The 20,077-nt window shown below is 38.1% G+C and overlaps 1 protein-coding gene across 1 annotated transcript in view; it reads right to left on the bottom strand.

The window, feature by feature from the left end:
* Window positions 1-20,077, bottom strand: part of SYTL5 (synaptotagmin like 5) — an 81,292-nt gene that overhangs the window by 14,058 nt on the left and 47,157 nt on the right. Inside the window, exons 6-12 of the mRNA XM_061378065.1 lie at window positions 17,559-17,671; window positions 16,043-16,175; window positions 15,094-15,219; window positions 10,434-10,590; window positions 8,747-8,876; window positions 6,982-7,088; window positions 2,418-2,510 (exon numbers count right to left, since the gene is read on the bottom strand). Coding sequence (XP_061234049.1) covers window positions 2,418-2,510; window positions 6,982-7,088; window positions 8,747-8,876; window positions 10,434-10,590; window positions 15,094-15,219; window positions 16,043-16,175; window positions 17,559-17,671 — 859 coding nt within the window. The remainder of the gene's footprint in view (window positions 1-2,417; window positions 2,511-6,981; window positions 7,089-8,746; window positions 8,877-10,433; window positions 10,591-15,093; window positions 15,220-16,042; window positions 16,176-17,558; window positions 17,672-20,077) is intronic.

The raw sequence follows: 20,077 nt of genomic DNA, 5'->3' as shown, positions 1-20,077 counted from the left end.
TGCTTTGCATCATATCTTACTGCTGCAGCAAGACACTGGAACAACTCAGTATTACTGATAGGATAGGTCTTGACAGCAACACATTAATATGTTTAGGAGAGGAATCAGAGAAGAATGCAGGGAAAATTAAATACACCGTTCATGTATTAGCTTTGGAAAACACAAAGTAAAATACCCCAATGCTGAGATACAGTTCCTGTTCAATGTAATTTCCATTTCCATTTTAGCTTCCTCATGTTACAGGCATATTTCAAATATCTTTTACCCTTTAAGATATTTCTTCCTTTACCTCAAATGTTCATGTCAGAGTACCCATACTATACTCTAAATTCTCATATTAAAAAAATAAAAAACAAACAAAAAGAAACAAAACCCAAAAACCCCAGAGAAGACCCACATGCAGTTAGAATCTACTGTTAATTAATAACATTGTTTCAGTGTGACTTAATAGTACAAAGTAATTTCACAGATAAGTATGTTAAAGAAATCCATACAGTGCAGAAGGCTCAAAGGCTTACAAGAAGCAGGCTAAAAGCAAGAATAAGAGAGGGGGAGTATTAGTAACTAGCAACACACACTAAAGGGGAACAAGAAAAGAACCTGTAAAATTCACTTGCTCTTGCAGGGAGAAGCAGCTTTGCCATTCGCAACTTTGCCACTAATGTAGCATGCAGTGACATTAAAAATCATGTCATGGTGAACACAGAGAAATGAGTGCACTGAGATGTGAGATTACCTCAGACCTACAGAACTGGAAAAACTGTGCTCTGCTTAAGAAAAAGGTCAAAGGGAAATCTCCAGCAAAGGACAAGACCGAATGCACAGACAGAATGCTGCCTACAGCACATAGAGGGAAGGCTCTCTAAATGCAGTTCCTCAATTAGTGGCCTAAATGGAGAAAGCACTTAAGTACCTGCAACCCTCATGCCAGTATTCAGAGGAAATAAAAATAATTATACCTATAAAATCCATGGGACCAGCAAGCATTGGAGACAGCGTCACATGAGAGAGTCATAGTCAACCTTAGGTAAATGGGCCTAATTAGACCAGTGCCAAGAGGCTACATTTGCTCAAGTTTGATTTGGTGTTAAGTGCCACATGTGTCTATTGTGTCTTGTTTCTGTGAACTGCATGTTCCAGAAGGGAAAAGGGTCTGGCCAGATCTAAGTTACCAAAATACACTATATCAGCAGTTTTCTCAGCCCTTTTTCCTACCCAGGTAAACCAAGCTTGGGTTTGGCCAAATCCATTTCTTTGGCATCGAGAACTTAAGTAGGCATTCCCCAGGCCCTGCTTGGATGGGGACTAGTGGGGATGCAGTCTAGAAAAGACAGCTCATTGGTTACTGTCATGCCATCTTTTCCTTTTTAGCATACAGGCTCCTCATCTCTCTTCATCCTCTTCAACTCTTTCATCTTCTATATGGAGTTTTTCTGACACTCTATATTCTGACCAGAGCTGCTATTAGGTACAAGTCTTGCAGAAGACTGGCCAGAAAGGGTTCCATGACGCTCCTGAAGATGCTATCAGTTGCTCACATCCTAAGTGTCAGATCCCCAGAATGCTGTACACAGTCATAAACTAGACAAGTTAATGGCTACTTTTATAATCTGATTTCTTTCTCAATGAATAATGGACTACCTAATCAACTGCATAAGGCTTGTTCTATCCATTCTGCTGCATCTCAAGCAACCTGAAAATGTACCCATCCTCTTAAAGCTAACATTAAGTTGCAACAGTTAGACGATTGCAAGACTTGGGCATCTGATTTACAGCATATAGCCTGTGGGTACTGACAAGAAACAAAAGGATGTATCAGAAAAGTACTGCAATTATTGCAGAAGGTAGAAAAGTCATCACCAACCAAAATCCCCAAGTACCTCTTTCCACATTATACAGAAAAATACTTTTCAGATGTGGGTGGCATAGTAATCGTGTAATGAAGAACAGGAGAAGCTGGGCTGAGGGATGGACAATGATGCCACAGAAGTGATATGTGTGCAAACAGACAAGTATTTGTGTCCCAAGATCCTAAACAACCAGAAGGTGGTTTGAGAAGCAAGATCCCACCAAGCATTGTTCTCTTCATTTCAAGTAAATTAAGTGCTCCTCTGCAAAGCTAGCAGTCACATACTGCAAACACCTATGTTTTTCCTTTTCCAAAAATGTCAGCTTGGTAGTAACTTAAGTATGTGAAGAAATTTGCTGATGAGTATGCAAAGCTGTTTCCCCTCTGACGTGCTGCACAGAACATCATTAAAAATATAATAGAAAAACTATCTACATACTAAAGGATGTTTCTCAAGTGCAGGATGAAAGATGATCTGCTGCTACGTAGTATGAAGTTAAACTCCTTTTTGGAGGAACAGTGGTCATTTGTGGAAGAAAAAGCATATGTTGTCTACTCAAGATCTTACTGGTGATAATTCACTTGTCAAATGTCCGTGTTCCCTTGAATAACTAGAAGCCACTATGTCATCAGTATCTTCTTCTGTTTTACCCAGATAATCCTAAATGACAAACAGGCATTTTAGTCATCATGTTCTGCTATGTATTTGGTCAGCCTCTGCCACTTAATTTTGTTTCATATGTTTTCCACTTTTGGAAGACAGTGCAGAATACATTCAAAATTCTAATCTCTAGAGGAATTTCATATTACATTTTTCACACCTTTGCATATCCACACAGCATAAGGGGAAAAGTTGCTGTTCTGGTTTTAGGGTTCAATTGCTTGGGAACTGAAAAACTTGAAATACATATTTTGTATCTTATTCTGGAGATGCATACCTTTGCATAACAAGCAATTCTGCACATAAACAAAACCCACTTCCATACCTACTAACAATTCCATGGGAAATACCTTATTCTACTCACTATTTGCATTCAGGAATTCAAGTTTGGAAATCTTAGAGGGAAACTGTAAGAATTTTTCAAATCTTAACAAAATAAATAAGTGAATTAAGGTCTAATACCAGGGGCCCAGAGATCATTGAAACTGGTTTACCTAAAGACATTTGTAGCCAGATGCCACTAGATGATTAATTTCTTGGTTACAGTCCAGGTTATATGTTTCTTCCGGATACAATTGTCATTACGCTTGCACCCTTTCACGCTTTCTTTGGCTTCATGAACACTGTCATTAACACAGACCCACTTTCTAACAGGCAGTGCTGAAAGCCCTGGGTTATTGTCAAATGACATGGGAAAAAGCTTGCTCTGCCATCATACACACTGAATATACTTCAGGTGTAAACAAAAATCCAGTTGATGTGCATATTTTAAAAATAACTAAATCCTTGTATTACTTGAATAACTAAAAAAAGAGGTGGGGAAATCAATAATTGCACAGCTTCATATGTAGGCTTGAGTTTTAATAAACAAGACAGAACTGTAACAACTTTAGTTCATATACAGAAAAAAATATTTAAACACATCAATAGGGTAAAATCTAAAAAGTAAGTTAAAATGCAGCTGATGGTCCTAATAGGGCTGTTCACCTTAAGTAAAGTTACAGGAAAAAAACCCAACACACAATTATCATCCCATTAAGCGTAGCTTGGAAACTTCAAGCATTTCCTTAAACCTTATGGAATGCATTTTGAAAGACTCTGCTTATAGCTGTAGTGGAAGTCAAATGTTCAACTGCCTTACATCTGCTTTAAAACCTTATAAATCTCATGTGATAAGCTACCTCACTCTGTTGCTTTGCAGCTCTCATTCTCTTGATCTAAACAGCAAAGTACTGCATTCAAACTCAGGAGAGTTCTATGCTAATCAGGAAAAACAGAGCAAGAGGAAATGCTGCTGGAGAGCTGAACTGTCACAGTTTATGTCAAGATCTGCAGAGCATTTTTCATTAGTAAACATAAAACTAGCTGTTGCATCTCTTCTTTGCTCCAGTGACTGAACTGAAATAAAAGCATCTGAAAGTGATGCAAAAATTTCTATTACTACTTTCCCACTGTAACTACATATTTAATATCGAGCACAGGGAAATCAAAACTAGCTACTATTCCATTTGGGACCAAAATTTACATATTAAAGCAAATATTCCTCTCAGCTTCATGTTCTTACAATGAGCTTTCTCTGCTGACCTCTTCTTCTGTTTTATCTATTCAGGGGACTGTTACCACCCCAAAGAAAAAAGAAGTGACATATATTTTATACTCTACAGAAAAAGTCCATGGAGACCCAGGCACAAGAGAGCAAACTGTTTCAGGAAGACAGCTGAACCCCCCAAAATAACACCTATAAGACCCCTAAAGCAAAACCAAAACATCCCAACCCATCCTTCACTTCTTTCCTCACTGACTTCAGAATTCAAGTGGTGTACTCAAGTTTAAAACTTGACACACGAATATACCCCTTTCTTTCTTGCCTGTAACAGAATTGCTTCTTCCTGTTGCAACACATGCAAAACTCCTTCTTTTGCACTGTTGTATACATTCTTGTGGACTTGCTACATTTTTACTGCTGAATAATTAAATACAAGGCAAAAAATAAACATCTTCGGACTGGGGCGTTTCAGGTCAAGACACTCAAATATTAAGATTCCTGATGCCAGCTAGCTGACTACCAATTCTTGTCTGCAAGTAGATATCTGAAACTAAAAGAATGGTCAATGTTTAACCAATGCTCTTGATCCATTTTGCACTACAATGATTGTTTCTTAAGTGGTGTTACAGAAATGCAACTACATAATTGGTTAGTGTTATTAGCTTATTAAAGTTAGCGCTAGTAGGACATTAATCTTATGGTCTCCTGTGGGGGTTATATTTTATATTTATTTATTTATTTGTCTGTTTGTTTGTTTGTTTTTATTTTTTGCCTCTTATGTTGAGCCCTAAATAAACTAAACTCCAGCAGGAATGCACCTTTTATCTCAAAACCCTGTATCCATAATGAATATAGAGCAAGACTCTAAAGGACTCCTGTAAGTCAAACTACCCTAAAATTATGGTAACACTAAAGCTGATGAATGTAATCAATTTATTTCCTAAGACACAGCAAGTGAGAATATGATATATTATATATTTTTTATTATTATAAGAGATCTATGAACCCCATTATGAATTAAAGAAGAACTAGCACTCTCATAGACCCTGGAGCAACTAAATCAAGGTTATACCACAAGAGAGATCTACGTTAGCAAAGAAGCTACAAAGTTGCTGAAATGCAAGCCAAAAATTCATTCACAGGGAGCAAGAAAGAAAAAGAAAAGGAAAAAAAATAATCCCTCAGAATAAGAGGAAGACAAAAATCAAAGAACAAAAATCCACTCGGGATTTAGCATCTGTGGTACTTGTCTCAGAAATCCTTAAATTGTAACTACCCCACCATTTACAACTACAGCAAAAATCATGAAAAGTTATTTAAAGTTTTTATTTTCTTATTTTATGCTTTTCTTCTGCAATATTTTCTAGCTTTTTAACCAAGAACACATTCTTTTTCTCTGTTGCAATTAAAAAATAAATCACTTACTTTTGAAGTTTTTCTTCCACAGAAATCTGACACACAGGAATGGCTTTTTTTATTTCCTTACAGATTAACCCAATCAAAGCAATGCTGCAGGCAAATTCTCTGAGCACTTACAATCCAAGAAACAGATGGAAATCCCAAATTGTTGTTTTCCACCAAGCCACAAGTATCAGAGGCTACAAAAAGGGGAGACATCTCCCATGGCCAATGCTCTTCTGAAAAGAGCAGATGTCAGGGAAGGACTATAACAACAAAGTGCATAAACCATAATGCAGAGGACTATGGGTTTTCTTAAGTTATAAGCACAATTTCTGGAACTTCAGAAAAGAGTATAATTAGATGAAGCCCTTAGTCAATAACTGTTCTTCCCCTCCCTGCATATTTAATAAGGTTGGAAATTCTTTCACAGCAATTATGCACATCTGCAACTCTGCTTAGAGTTAGTCGAATACCACAAGTTAGACCTCACTTAGAGTACTGTGTACAATTCTGGTGTTCTCAACATAAGAAGGACATGGAGCTCCTGGAACAAGCCCAGAGGAGGGTCACGAGGATGATCAGGGGACTGGAGCACCTCCTGTATGAAGACAGGCTGAGAAAGTTGGGACTGTTCAACCTGGAGAAGAGAAGGCTGCGTGGAGACCTCATAGCAGCCTTCCAGTATCTGAAGGGGGCCTATAGGGAGGCTGGGGAGGGACTCTTCATTAAGGACTGTAGTGATAGGACAAGGGATAATGGGTTAAAACTTAAACAGGGGAAGTTCAAATTGGATATAAGGAAGAAGTTATTTACTGTAAAGGTGGTGAGGCACTGGAATGGGTTGCGCAAGGAAGTTGCAAATGCTCCATCCCAGGTGGTGTTCAAGGCCAGGTTGGACAGAGCCTTGGGTGACATGGTTCAGTGTGAGGTGTTGCTGCCCAGGGAAGGGGTGTTGGAACTTGATGATCTTAACATCCTTTCCAACCCTAACTATTCTATGATTCTATGTGCAGAAGAAAAGAAGGAAATTACGAATCACATCAAGAAAAGTAGCCTAGAATACATAGAAAAAAGCCATGTAGATGTATGACAGAGAATAGTGAACAGGAAGAAGCACCAAGCAACAGTGGCAGAACTAAAAGGGTGGGCTTCATTTGATAAAATATATATATAAGGGAAAAATCAAAACCAAAGATAAAAGCCTTTAAAGTTCTCAGCATCAAAATTAAAATTTAAGAAAGTATGAATTAACAAAACTCCAGAGCATGTATAATATATGCCTAAAATTTCTTTCACTAAGATTTCTTTCACTTGTGAACTCAAAATCCAGCAAATCAGTAACAACCTGTAACCATGACTGTTCGATGGAATCATTCTATAGCCAACATACTCAGAAAATGAAGCTATTTAAAAACTCATCACATATCCCTGAAATAGATACACATATATGCACACGGTGCTGATGTCATAAGTCTGAACAAACAGGATTTCCACCAGATAAACATTTACATATTTATAACTCACCAGTTCCTGATCTAAGGCACTAGGTACAGATCTGCTTCTTATGCTCAGAGTATCCTCATTTCCTTCAGAGAAAGATTCACTCAAATCTATCTCAGATCTGCTACGATCTGTAAAATAAAAACAATTAAAATGCTTGCTATAATTTGTACAAAAACATTCAGTTCCATCTTCTACAAACCTAACCGGTTTTTAATTAAAAAAAACCAAAACATTTTAGGTATCTGTCATAAACTACGGCAACTGAACACCATGATAAATCAAAAAATATGCTTTTCTGATGCTGTTCAGCCTTCTGGCTGATGTTTTTATTCCTGCCCTATATATCTGTTGTAATTGCCTCCTGTGGACGATACGACAGATTAAGATTTTTACTTTCTCTGGTATATTGCCTGGACTATTGCCAAATTTACAGTCCAAGTGTTCATGGTGATTATCACATCTCCACCACCATCAAACTATCCCCAGTGTCTGCTTCAGAATTAAGCAACTAGGGATTGACATAGAAAGTGTTTCTGCCATTACTGTTGTTCCCTGTGCAGAAGGGAAGGGGCAGCGAACAAGTCTTGAGACCTGCACAAATTTTAAGTCCTACAGGTCTCTTAGCCATTCTATAGGCATAAAACATGTAAGATGTCTTGGAGAAAGACCTTAGTCCTCTCCATATAAATCTTCTGTGTGACAGTTCAATATACTGTAAATGAAAGATCGACCCTGAAGGTAGGAATTTGGAAAGTTTTTAAGTGTTAATCTTCTATCTGGGCTATAGATCTCCAGAGCTTAATTTCCTTTGAGATTCCCCAACAAGGAAACAATGAAGAATCCCAGGTTGCCTGCGATTTTGCTCAATGTCCAGTTGCTTTGGTAACATGAGGCCAATTCTTTTCTACTAGGAAATTCTTTATTTTATAAGGTAGCAGAAACAAGAGAATTTTCACTTCCTGAAGAAGTAATAGTCTGTAACTTCTCTGTCTGGAGTTGCATCATACAATATTCTCAAATAAACTCTGAATCTTTCAAGTTCTAAAATCTAAGGTGAAGAGCATTATGTCCTTTGATTAGCTCTATGTGATACACCACTAGGTTTCTGCTTTGGGCTAAATTCAGGTGAAATGAAGTGAGCCCTGCTGTGTTTTGCAGAGAAACTTGTATGCCTGAATCCACCCTGTTAGCCCTGTAAGAAGTTGCCTGAGTGCCTGGAAGGAGCAGAAAAGCTCAGGGCTTTCCTGCCTCCTATTTCAGATAGGCAAAGAAGGATATCCACCCACTTGCAAAGTGGATCTTGCAGCACCTTCCTATGCAAGCCTCATTTACCTAACAGCCTCCAATGAAATGGGGTAAATTACAGAGGAACTGACTGCCTAAGTGCATCACATATAAAAATAAAAGGACATGAAGTCTGTTAGGGAACTATTCTCTTACAGCTCATTGTTTTCCATATATGCTTGTGGAAAAAGTGGATGTGAAATGTAATGGCAGATAGGTAGTACCTGCATAGAGTCAACCTCATAGAGAATGATTCAACAATGTCCAATTATGAATAAAGTCTTGTAACAATTCTAAGAGCATATAACTTACTTAATACTAACTTTGTGCCAAAATTACTGGAATTAATACTAGTGTATTTCCAAATATAAAACTTGTTAAGTGGTATAAACTTGCTTTGAAAATGGAAGAATTTTCAGAATGAATATGAAGCAGTTTATGAAATTTAATAAACCCCTGATGATACAGGCTGGTGGAAAGAAGGAAAAGATATAATACTTGCCCGATGACAGAGACACCCTAGAAACGGCAATGGAAGGTGCTCCAGATGCTTTCCTACCACGCTTCTTTACTAAATCTTCAGGTATGCTTTCAATTGCTGGAATAATCACGCCATTGTCTAAGACAATGTCCTGACCAATAATAAAAATGCACATCCCGTAAGTACAAAAAGCAGGCTTATTCACTATCAGCTTAAAAGCATAATTTCCATCAGCCCACAAAACTCTAAAGCTCCTTTAGCATTCAGTCTATTACTGAATGTATTTAGATTACAATCTAATGTGCTTTGCTTAGCACAGATCATGCATAGAATTTGCACATAGATATGCTTCATGCCTACATTCTAAGCTTGCAACTGAAGAATCAGAGCAATGCATTAGGAGTGAAAGGAGGGAAATGAAACACCCCAATCTATTAAAAGTTTACTTAGCTTGGAAATAAAAAGAATTTTAAAAGGGCAAGAAAATATAAAAATTAATTATTTTTTTATACCAGCATGATAATTTCATTCAGAGTAAATGCAAATGTTTTTGAACTAATTAAATTATGCCAGTGCAATCCCCTAAATAAAACCGATATGCTTGATATCGTTACGGCTTTTTACCTTCCTGTAAAGGAATATTTAACAACGTAACTCCATCCAAATTAAATGGATTGGCCTTTTCCAACCAAATCTAATGCCACTTGAAATCAAGTCAGTCTGTGGACCACCAAGCATATAAATAAAACAACTATTAATTTATTTACAGCTCCCCAAACTGCCCTTCATATATGCTAACTTTTTATCAGGAAAAACAATATATTAGACCACATATTTGGAAATTAGGAAACAAAGTATTTATGCATTCAACAGGGCTCTGATATCAAATGCTTACATACTTTTTTCCAAATTTTAATGGTAAAAACTTTGACTACAAATTTCATTTTCCTTTTATACTTAAGTCATGATAACTGGAATAACTTGCTAGTTTAATCCTGATTTCTTAGGGGGGATGACGGAAATGAGATGGATGTCTCAGTGCACAGCAAGGTGGAGGAGCTGCTTGACAAAGAGGCAGGCTGTCTGGGAACTAAGAGAGTGTCTGCTTCTGGCTTCTGGCTAGATGCTTATTATGAAACAGCCAAGGCAGCTAGCTCAGTCGTGCTCACCTAGATCCCAAGAGGCCTAACAACAGGTAAGATGAATCCCACCTTCCATTTTGATAAGGCTTTAAGCACACATTTTGTGTTATGCCACAAACTGTGCAGAGCCCAGTGCCCAAAGCCAGACAAACCTCAAGTCAGTACGGTTTCATCTTCTGCAAGTACTGAGCTTGCAAAGTTTTCCTTAGAAGTCAGCAGGAACATGCTGGACTCTGCATGTTTAAAGTCACATCCTTAGCATCCACAGGACTTATTCAAGGCCCTGAAGTGCCAAAATGCTTACTCCCATCCTTTTGCTTCTCAGTTCAGAATCTGTAACTCATTATGTAATGCTGGACATTAACAAAAGAAAAATGTCTGCCAAACCAAAAACCCCATCACTGATATGACATGACACATTTTGTTCTAGTGAAGAATTTCACTGGTCCAAGCAGAATTAAGAATAAACAAAATCTCTCTAAGGCTTGTTCTTTTCAGGCTAAAAATCAAGCTAAAAGGGCTGATACCAGCCAAGTTTGGTATCAGCTCTGCATCAATGTACTTACCCTGCTATAATCTACAGTCATGCTGCGCATGCCGAGTGCTGGAGACCTCGGAAGTGAAGGTATGGAAACATTGCCTCTGCTCATGGGACCCACAGCCCCTTTCATATGGCCTGCAGTGGCCTCTGCGTCACTGCTGTTCAATGAAAGAGTACTCCCTCTGTGATGTAGAGAAGGTATTACAATGCTATTGTTTTAAGCAAACCAAAGCAACCCATTTAGCATACCACTGCAATAAAACAGCATGGTAACAGTTTACTAGAATAACATTGCCCCACATGAACTGTGTGACTGCAAGGAAATGGTCACCTGGAAAGAAAAACATAGGGAAAGTGAATTACCTTATCCATACAAGTAATACAAGAGTTTTCAGCACTTCTACCATAACTGAAAAAGCCCAAGTGGGTGGCTCTTCTCCAGGCTGCAGAAGCTGTGTTCAGGGTCAGGTTGGACAGGGCCTTGAGCAACCTGGTCTTGCGAGAGGAATCCCTGCCCATGACAGTGGTGTTAGAACTAGATGACCTTATGGTCCTTTCCAACCCAAACCATTATGTTTTTCTATGTTTATTTTGCACTGTTGGGATGTATTTGCGTCCCAACAGTAGATGTGATGACTTGTGTAACACTTCCTTGGTTTAAAGTAAAACTATGGTGACATGACAGTTCTGGCCACTTTCTGCAACCAATGTTAATGCCAGCAGTGTCTCCAGAAAGTCTAAAATACTTGGCTATCTGCTTTCCATCCTCTCCGTTAAAAAACCAACTTGTTCACTGTCTTGTTTATATTGCAATAATGACTCTTGACCCAAGTCAACTGTTTCAACCAGCCTGGAAAGCTAGGAAAACTATACAAGTCTTTTTGCCAGATTTCATGTTAGTAAAAGTGACAAACCCCACATCTGTAACCAGCATACCAGAACCCAGCTGCTGTCCAATACCACAACAAACAGAAATTCTTCCATGGCACATTTTCCATTAGAAAATAATGACTCAATGTGACTATTGAGGAGGTGTAGAAAGGATAAGCTGCTGCATTTTCTTGACAGTGAAAATTATTTTTAAATGTATTTTGAAATACATTTCCAATTCAAGTCTTCTTTACATTTGAAATTTGCATTAAACATACAAGATCTCGATCAATCTCTTCTTCCTCTATAGACATCAGTTTAAGCTTTTAATTTTTTTTTCACAATTCACAGAAATGTAAAAAATTCTTGCAGACTGTAACAGTTTTCCATACAGTTCTACTTACTACTTCAAAATAAACCCAAACTGGTAAATAGGAATTGATAGGGGAATTGTACCCTATTCATATGGAACATACAGTGTAAGAGGAGAATAGTAGTGCAAATTTACTGAAGAAAATATTTTGAACTTACAGTATATTTTCAGCCAAAAGAGGCATGCTTAATAATTATTTCAGACTTGCGGGCATCTTCACTGTGCTGGACAACAGCTGAATTTCACCCTCACTTGGTTTAGGCTGTCATGGTGTTTAGAGCAACTGCAGTAAAAATCTTTATCACAATGGAAAATGTCATTAGAACTGTTGTTGAACTGAGAAGAGCCACTCTGAAACACAACAGCTTCTGAATCACTACATTAAGCAGTAAGCATAGGCTCTGAATCCACATTGGTGGAGTTATTGAAAACAAGGAATATAAGGAAAATCTCAAACACCAGGGATGTCTACAGATGCTATGCAACCATCATTTTGTATTTTAGTGAGCATATGGTAACTTTTTAACAATTACTATCCTATTTTAGCAGTTAGATAATGCATAACAAACACACTCTTCTGCATGTGCACTTCGCATATATACATGCCCTGCTACTTTTTAATTTGATGAGACAGTGATGAGTAAATCCGACTAAATGTGCTGTGACTGAAATTTAATCCTATCTGTTTACATAAAGATGCAGTTTTAGTGCTGCAAAATAGAATCAAGGTTACTTGGCTGTCATCTGTGTTTTAGCAAAGCTGTTGGACTTAGATGCACACACCTTAATTTCCAAGCCTACCAGTGTATGGAAAGTAGCCAGAATGTTGAAAACCTGACTTTTGCTGCATGCCACTCCACTTTTGACTTCCTGTTACAAAAATTGTTGTTACTGATTATTTTTTCCCTACTGTGCAAACTAATATAAATCAATAGGAGTGTTCAGAAGTCAGAGTAGGCTGGGATAAAAGATTTGAAAACATGTTACAAAGGGTTCTGCAGGAGTCATCAGTCAGACTGAGCCCCTGCACATCAAACCTGTTAAAACAGACCTCTCTTGTACTTACCCTTATTTCAGTCTGGTTTAGAGAGACGTTCAACACATTTTGTATGCATTTTAAGTAGATGAAAAAAGAAAAACATTACAAAACTACGCCAAGTATTCCCAGGTAGTATACAAGACCTCAGTACGATGAGGTAGCGTGCCTGTTTAGCGAAGCTTGAAATTCCTATACTGTTTCTCCTAGAAGTATCCTAATGCAGCCTCCCAGTTCACTTAGCTGCAAAATCAGTAAACAGTTTTTCTGGAGTTAAAAATAAACCAGTTGGAGAGACAAACTTATGGCCTGGGACTCCCTGCTCTCAGCTCAGTTTGTCTTCTCTTAAACAGAAAGTTCTAGAAAGAAAGAAAATTCTCAGTTTCCTTGCTGCTAGGTGAACTACTACCAACTTTGGCAATGCAGCTAAAAAGACAAGGGCAGTTAAACTCAGAAACATGCAGGAAAATCTAGGACAGCTACAGTGTCATAAGACGTTGTTATATTCTTTTAATTTGAAACTGAAAACAGTTATGGATGGTGGCCTGGGAAGCTTTGCTGTTATTTTTAACAATTACTACTCAGTTCTGCTGCTTTTAAACCAAGTTTACACAATATTAAGTAACTTTCTCTAAGCGTTCATCAGAATTAGGGCAAGGATGCTTGTGGGAGATCTGTGCTACTTGCTTTGATGTGCCAGACTGCAAGAAAGTTCTTGTGCAGCTAACCATAAATGCAGCAAAGTAATTTTATTTGGGGTGATAGATTTCAGGTAAGCTCTGTGTACACTCTTAGAAGGACAAATAGAATTAAGTTGTCTAAAAAAATAGCCTTTATGTTTGATTGCCTTGCTCTTCTTTCACATAAAGCATTAATTTCTAGCTTTTGCCCACAGCCAAGGGTGCTGGATATTAAGTTAGGGGTATTGAGTTGCCTTTCATCTCACCCTCACCTGGCCAAATCAGTGCCCTGTGTCAAAGTAGGTAGTAAGCCAGCTGTGTTGCTAGGGAATACTTTTGATATGGCACTTTCTAAATATTAGTTTGTGGAAGGATTGACGAGCAGCTTATATTTCTCAGCAGAAGGATGAAAATTCCTGTCCTGTACATGCACTCAGGGCTAAAAAACAATCTAAAAGGGCTGATACCAGCCAAGTCATCTTGCTTCATGTCAGCTGTATTTGTTGTTAGCTCTGCAGCACAGACACTGGATCTCCAGGGTTTTTTCTCCTAGAACTTTCACCCATGAAAAGCAAAACAAATCCAGAAAGCCAGCAAAAAATACTACCGTTTTCATAAAAGTCAGGTATGAATCTGGTTAGATACAGAAAGCCTAATTATCTCTGATGAAAAAACCCTCAGTGAACTGTGTAAGGATTAAGGAAGAAAACTAGCTTTAAAGCTGATTTGGCTTGTAAGTGCTTCAGCATCCAGTGAAAAGAAAAAAATAAATCAAACTATAAAGTTTCAAAAGGATTAGAACCATCAACTTTAGGCATGTTGCCTAACATCCAGCAATCAGGGTTTTGAATCACAGGTAACAGAGAAGCAAGCTCTTGCTTAAAAAAGAAGGTTCATCTGCATGTGAATTAAACATTGTGATGTTCATTTTACCTGATGTCCTCTGTTTCTGTATATGTATTTGGAGTGTTGCAAGAGCACTGTTTTAGAGTCAGAAATTTTTATTGGATCTTGCAGAAAATATGATCTTACAGACTTAAAAAACCAACCAACCAAACAAACAAACAAAAAAAAAACAAAACCCCAGAAAGTTACTTTAAGTCTAGACTGTAAGATTTCTAAGTGTGTGCACCTAAGCAAATAATGTTGGTCTACATCCAGCATAGACTATCCAACTGCACAAGAAAAAAATGAGCTATTTTTTGGCTTTGTTTTGGAGGTGGGAGATGAGAGGAATGTTGCATCTGGCCTTTTAAAATGCTATCAGAAAAAATAATAAGAGATCCCTTAAGCCCAGAAGAATGACAAATGGAATTCTGTTAGAGATAACTGAGACAATAATCATGGAAAGAGAAGGGCAAAGAGAAAATACAAATTATAATCAATTACCATGTCATTACCAAAGAAAAACTTTGGAACAAAAGGCCTCAGTTCTGCAAAATGTACACAGCTCATCAACTAAAACCCAGAAAGCAAACCAACAACGTACCGCCACCAATCACAGCTGAACACAAGGAAAGAAAAGGAAGACAGATGGAGATAATTTTTAAGATTTTTTTGTTTGTTTGTTTTTTTGTTGTTGCTGTTGTTGTGGTTTTTTTTTTTTAAGTTCTGCTTCTTAGGCAATATTAATGACAAGCATTCAAAGACACAATACAACACAGAGGACTTACACACACCACTAAGTTAATCTCAGTGTGAGATGTACCAGATTTCTGCTGCTCACCTCTCAGAGCAAGGCGTTGACTTGCCACTGGGCAGACTCTGGGTTTCAGCTTCTGAGCCTGTATTCCTTTCACCTTCATCTTTGGCATTTATAATTTCTCCTTTGGTAACTGCCCTAATTAGCTTCCTGATGAAAACAGGGAATAAAAGATTTTAAAAGTGGTAAGGTTTTTCCCAGGAAACAACAGCCTGACTGGAATACTGTGATGTGTGCACTTTGTTAATTTCATTTATTTGACCTATGGACAGCTCTGCATATAAGAGTAAACACAGCATCAAACCTGGTTATCAAATCTATTTCTATTTCTTCATCCTATTTTAATTCCAATTCACCCAATAGGCTCAAGTTATGTCCAAACACCACTCTTCTAATCGTATAGTTGGTGCATCTGCCCATGTCCGTAGTAACCAAGAGCTCCTGAGAGTAACCAAGTGCTCCTCTAAGGACATAGCTAAACTGGGACCACACACATCACAGAGAATGCAAAATGACCAGCAACCTATCCATTTCTTTACTGCCCCACACACAAGAAAGGGGCAGTGCTTGACTATTAGGCTGCATTTGCACAGCTGGAAGCAGAAGGAAAACTTGACTTGTGAGCAGAACCAACCAATATACATAAAAACTGGCCCCTCTGAATACTACATTTTGCATCTGCTTCTTGAGCAAACTTGCCTTTAAAGACACTCTGTTATCTCAGAGTATAGACAAGAAAAATCCAGAAGTAAAATTGCCTTTTTTCTGATACACTTATAGTTGAAGAGTAATTACTGCTGCATTTCCTAGGAAACAGCAGTCTAATTATAGTAAGTATGCTTTTAAATGAAAGCTGTTTCTAACCTGGAAAGTTTGAGGCAGATATAGAATGCTGAAGAAATTCAAAAGAAAATGCATTCAACAATATACAGCTGTTATCTGATTTATCTATTTCCCAAAGAAAAGCCATTACCCTATCTTTCTAGGTCCACTGAAGACTGATTTATGCCCATTTGTGGAGGAGACTGATACATCTGGCCTCTTTTCTTCATTCTCTTGGGGTTGATCTTTAAATATTCTTCCCTCATCCTTACTGGAAACTGTATCTTCAGTGGACGGGGAAAGAAATAAAAAGTGAATGCACAAAAAAGGCAGTACATATGAAACAACATACAAAAACAATTTTTCAATGCTAAATAAAACCATATGATAAAATATCATTAAACCCCCTCCCCACAAACAACTCTGAGGGTTCTTTAGCTTTTCCTTTTACTAAAAGAAAATAAGACTTTAAGTAGCTTGAAATGTTTCTCATTATCAACGCTTGTGTTGATCTATGCTTCTGAATTCATCACTGACAGCACTTAATAACCAAAGGACCTGAAATATAATTTTGCAGTGTACAGTAATCTCTGTGGTAAATGAAAGAATGTTTTCCTAATTGAAATGTTTGTTCAAGTAGGAGTAAGGTGTGAGGAAAATGACTTAAACGTATTTTTCAGTACTTCTATCAAGTAACAAAACACAAAACACCCAGTTTGGCAAGCTTCATAATAGCTTCTGAAGCATGCTGATATTGGCAAGATCAGCATTTTACCAAGCAAAAATGGCAAATATATTTGCACCAGGCATTTTCCAATGGAAGTAGACTACTCCCTCTCCCTGCAATCTGCCCATGCTCATCACATTCTTGGTGAAAGTGGTAAATGCTATGTCTTTAAAAAGACTATCTAAATAATGTTTTGTGTGTAGAGTGTAGTAGTTAAGTGAGGCATCAGCATTCAGGAAAGTGTTTTTCTTTAAACCAGTGGTCCTGTGCTACCATGCATGGTACCACAGCAGCTCACAGACATGGTACACTTGCTGTGCTTGGTCAAAAGAGCCAGGCTGTTTACTGCACCTGAAAGTGCACATGCAATTTACTGGAGATATCTAGGCAAAAAGAAAGTCAAGCAAGAACTGAGAAGTACCAAACAGTCTGGATGTAGCTCGTGCTATAGCACACAGCACAGGAGTTAATATCTTTCTATCTTGTTCAAAGTTGAAAAAGATAAATGCAATAATTCTTACACACCACCATCACAAATAAGAGATTCCAAGAGATTCCATGTAAAAAAAAAAAAAAAAAGGCTGGGGTTTAGATCTCTGTATATAGCCAAACTTCTTTTCAGGAACCGAGAATGAGCTTTTAGAACCTCTGCTACTGCCTTTGCAGCTGAATAATATCGTCCACCTGTTTCAGCAGTAAAATTTTAAGCAGCTCTCTATCTCCACAGATACTTCTTCATTCAACTATACTTTTTCTATGTATTAATCATTCCCAAATCATTGCATAGTAATACCCAACTATGAAATTATGATTATTTTTTTTTACACACACACATATATATGTATATATGCCTTCAACAATGAAGAATAAAATACAAGTTAAACACTCTGGAAACAAGGTTTGAATTCATTAACAGCACAAACTTCTCTGTGATCCCTACCTGGGAACTTGCGTAAGATAGACTGTCTGACAACGTCAGTCCCAAGATTTGATTGCTTGAAGCGCTTTGCTCTTTCTTCAAAAAACCATTCCCCTGTCACTATCCGTAGCTGTCTATATGGGGGAAATTATAAAAACCAGAAACATATGCACATTAACAAAATTGCCCAACCAAAGTTACTGCTTAAACCCTTATGTCATCATCCATTCATGCTCTCACACTCTGGATATTTGCACAGGTCAAAATAAGGAACAAAAAGTTGATTGCAAAGCTTGGGATAGCTGGACATGTAGCAGAATAATATCTTGCTTAGTGAACGAAAAGCAATTTTCAGTACCTTTAAATTTACTTGGCAAAAAAAGTGTTATAACCACTTTTACCAGATTTCCGTAGATAACATAGGCCTTTGGAGAGAGAACTACTCAACCTCACAGTTATCAGTATCTCCAAAATAACAGGAGTGTCAAAGCAACTTCCAGTGAATGGAAGGAGAAGACCCCCCACCAAAGCTTCTGTCAAACAAATCAGCAGTTCATGGACCTAGCTTGGTTATATCCAGGTCACTGCAGAGGTCAGAGTCTGAACAGAGCAGCGAACCTTTGTCTTTGCTACTGTTCTGGACAGTGCATTTTTCTCCGGTTTCAAATTCTCATACCTATATTAGGAACAAAGAACTCCTGTACTCACATTGCTGTTTTCAGCAGGTGAATTTTATGCTGATTGTTAGCCTTTTGCTGAATGAGTTTCATTATGATAAAACATTACTATTTCTACTGCTTCCCTGCATAGAGTTACTAGCAAAAAGCTACTAATCATGAATACTCAAATAAAAGGCAAATAAACAAACAAAAACCCCCACAAAACCAGACTTGTTCCTGCTTACTGATCAATAAGAAAACTTATTTTCAAGCCTGTAACAGAAAAGAAATCATCTAGTCTCTTGGGCATGAAAATTGCTACAGATGGATTTAGAGCACTGATCAGTATCTTTGCTATTAAATTACTTCTGAGTCATGCCTGAATGGAGAGTCTTACTTGAGAAAATACTAAAATTACAGAATAGGATCCTGCCATTGGTAACAAGACCCTTACATAATCAGCTCTTGCGAAGCTGTTAATGAATCACCCACCTTTGCATGAGTCGTTAAAAAAAATAATAATAAACAAAACCCAAGATATGTGCCCGTAAGCACAGAACTAGAAGATTACTGCCTTATCTTCTTGTTGCAGACTCCTGGCGACAAACCCCACTATAATTCACCATCACAGTCAGTCATTATGCAAGGCATAAAAGAAAACCTATATTTCCACTCAGAATTTTTAAATTAACTTTTGTTAGAGGTGAGCAGTAGAAAGGATTCATTACATTAGAAACTATGCACAGCATGGCTAGTACGAAAAAAAAACCAGTTTTTCTCTGAATGCATATTTTCACAATTCATTTATAGCACATATTTTTCTGTGCTGTTATTTTTATACCAAGATTTACAGCAAGTTTGATGCTTTATATCAGTCCAGAAACCCTTCAGATGTTTGACTGTGCCATCATATCCCACTGCAATATAAATGACATATCACACCACAGTATGAATTACAGTTTTTTCATTTTATTCATCAGTTTCTCCCAAGTTTGACCATAAAACTCCACAAGTGCTATTTTCCCCTTGGATAGAGAATTTATTCATCCCTAATATCTTTCCAGCAATGCTTAAATGTCGTCTGTCAAGGACAACAGGGGACTCATCAGGCCTTTATCAAGACAAGAGCCTTTACTCTTCTCCATGCTCAAGACAATCTGATGATGAAGGTGTGACCTATGTCAAGGGTTTCAGTGGCATTGGAGGCTGCCCCACACAAAGCAACGGGCTTTTACAAGCAAAAACTTGCAATTATTTCCATACCCATCCCTGAATTGTACCACCAGCCTGGGCTGCTGTGGTTCATGGAGGGCCAGCCCTCTGTCACAGGGTCCTTGGAGAGCTAGCTCCTACATTTTCTGGCCAAATGTGAACAGTGATGAGGTAAAGAAAACCTCTCTGGTGCCTCCTGCATCAGAATAACCATGGGGACTGCTCCCTGGGTGGAATGGTGGCTGAGACTGGTGTATCTGCTTGTTTGACAGTAGATAATTTTATAATCTGATGTGGATATTCAACCCTGAAGTAGCAAGACCAAGGACTCAAGGAGGGTCATGGGGGCTGGAGAGATCAAAGGAGCTGCAAGGAAAGATGAGGATGGAGGGCTGCTGGGCTGCACAAGGAAGAATCAGCAGTGGCGGTAGAAGGTGCAGGTCTTCCCCCAGCATTCATCCCTGGGAGAAGGCCTTCCTCTCCTCCTCCACTCCACTGTGGTATGGCTCACCCACAACTTTATTACTCACCATCCTCACTCTACCCCATGCAACAACTTGGCTCTAGTCTTCCCTCTGGGACCAAAGCAAGCTTGAATGGGCAAGGGAATGGGACAACCACTACACCGATGGAGCTGAGCTGTGTGCTGGTTCAGCTAACAACGTTAAA

The sequence above is a fragment of the Neopsephotus bourkii genome, unplaced genomic scaffold, assembly GCF_033783945.1.
Source record: "Neopsephotus bourkii isolate Nb327-2 ecotype Australia unplaced genomic scaffold, CSIRO-AGI_Nbou_v1 NB_1763, whole genome shotgun sequence".
NCBI classification, from domain to species: Eukaryota; Metazoa; Chordata; class Aves; order Psittaciformes; family Psittacidae; genus Neopsephotus; species Neopsephotus bourkii.
This window is presented reverse-complemented; position numbering and strand designations above follow the sequence as displayed.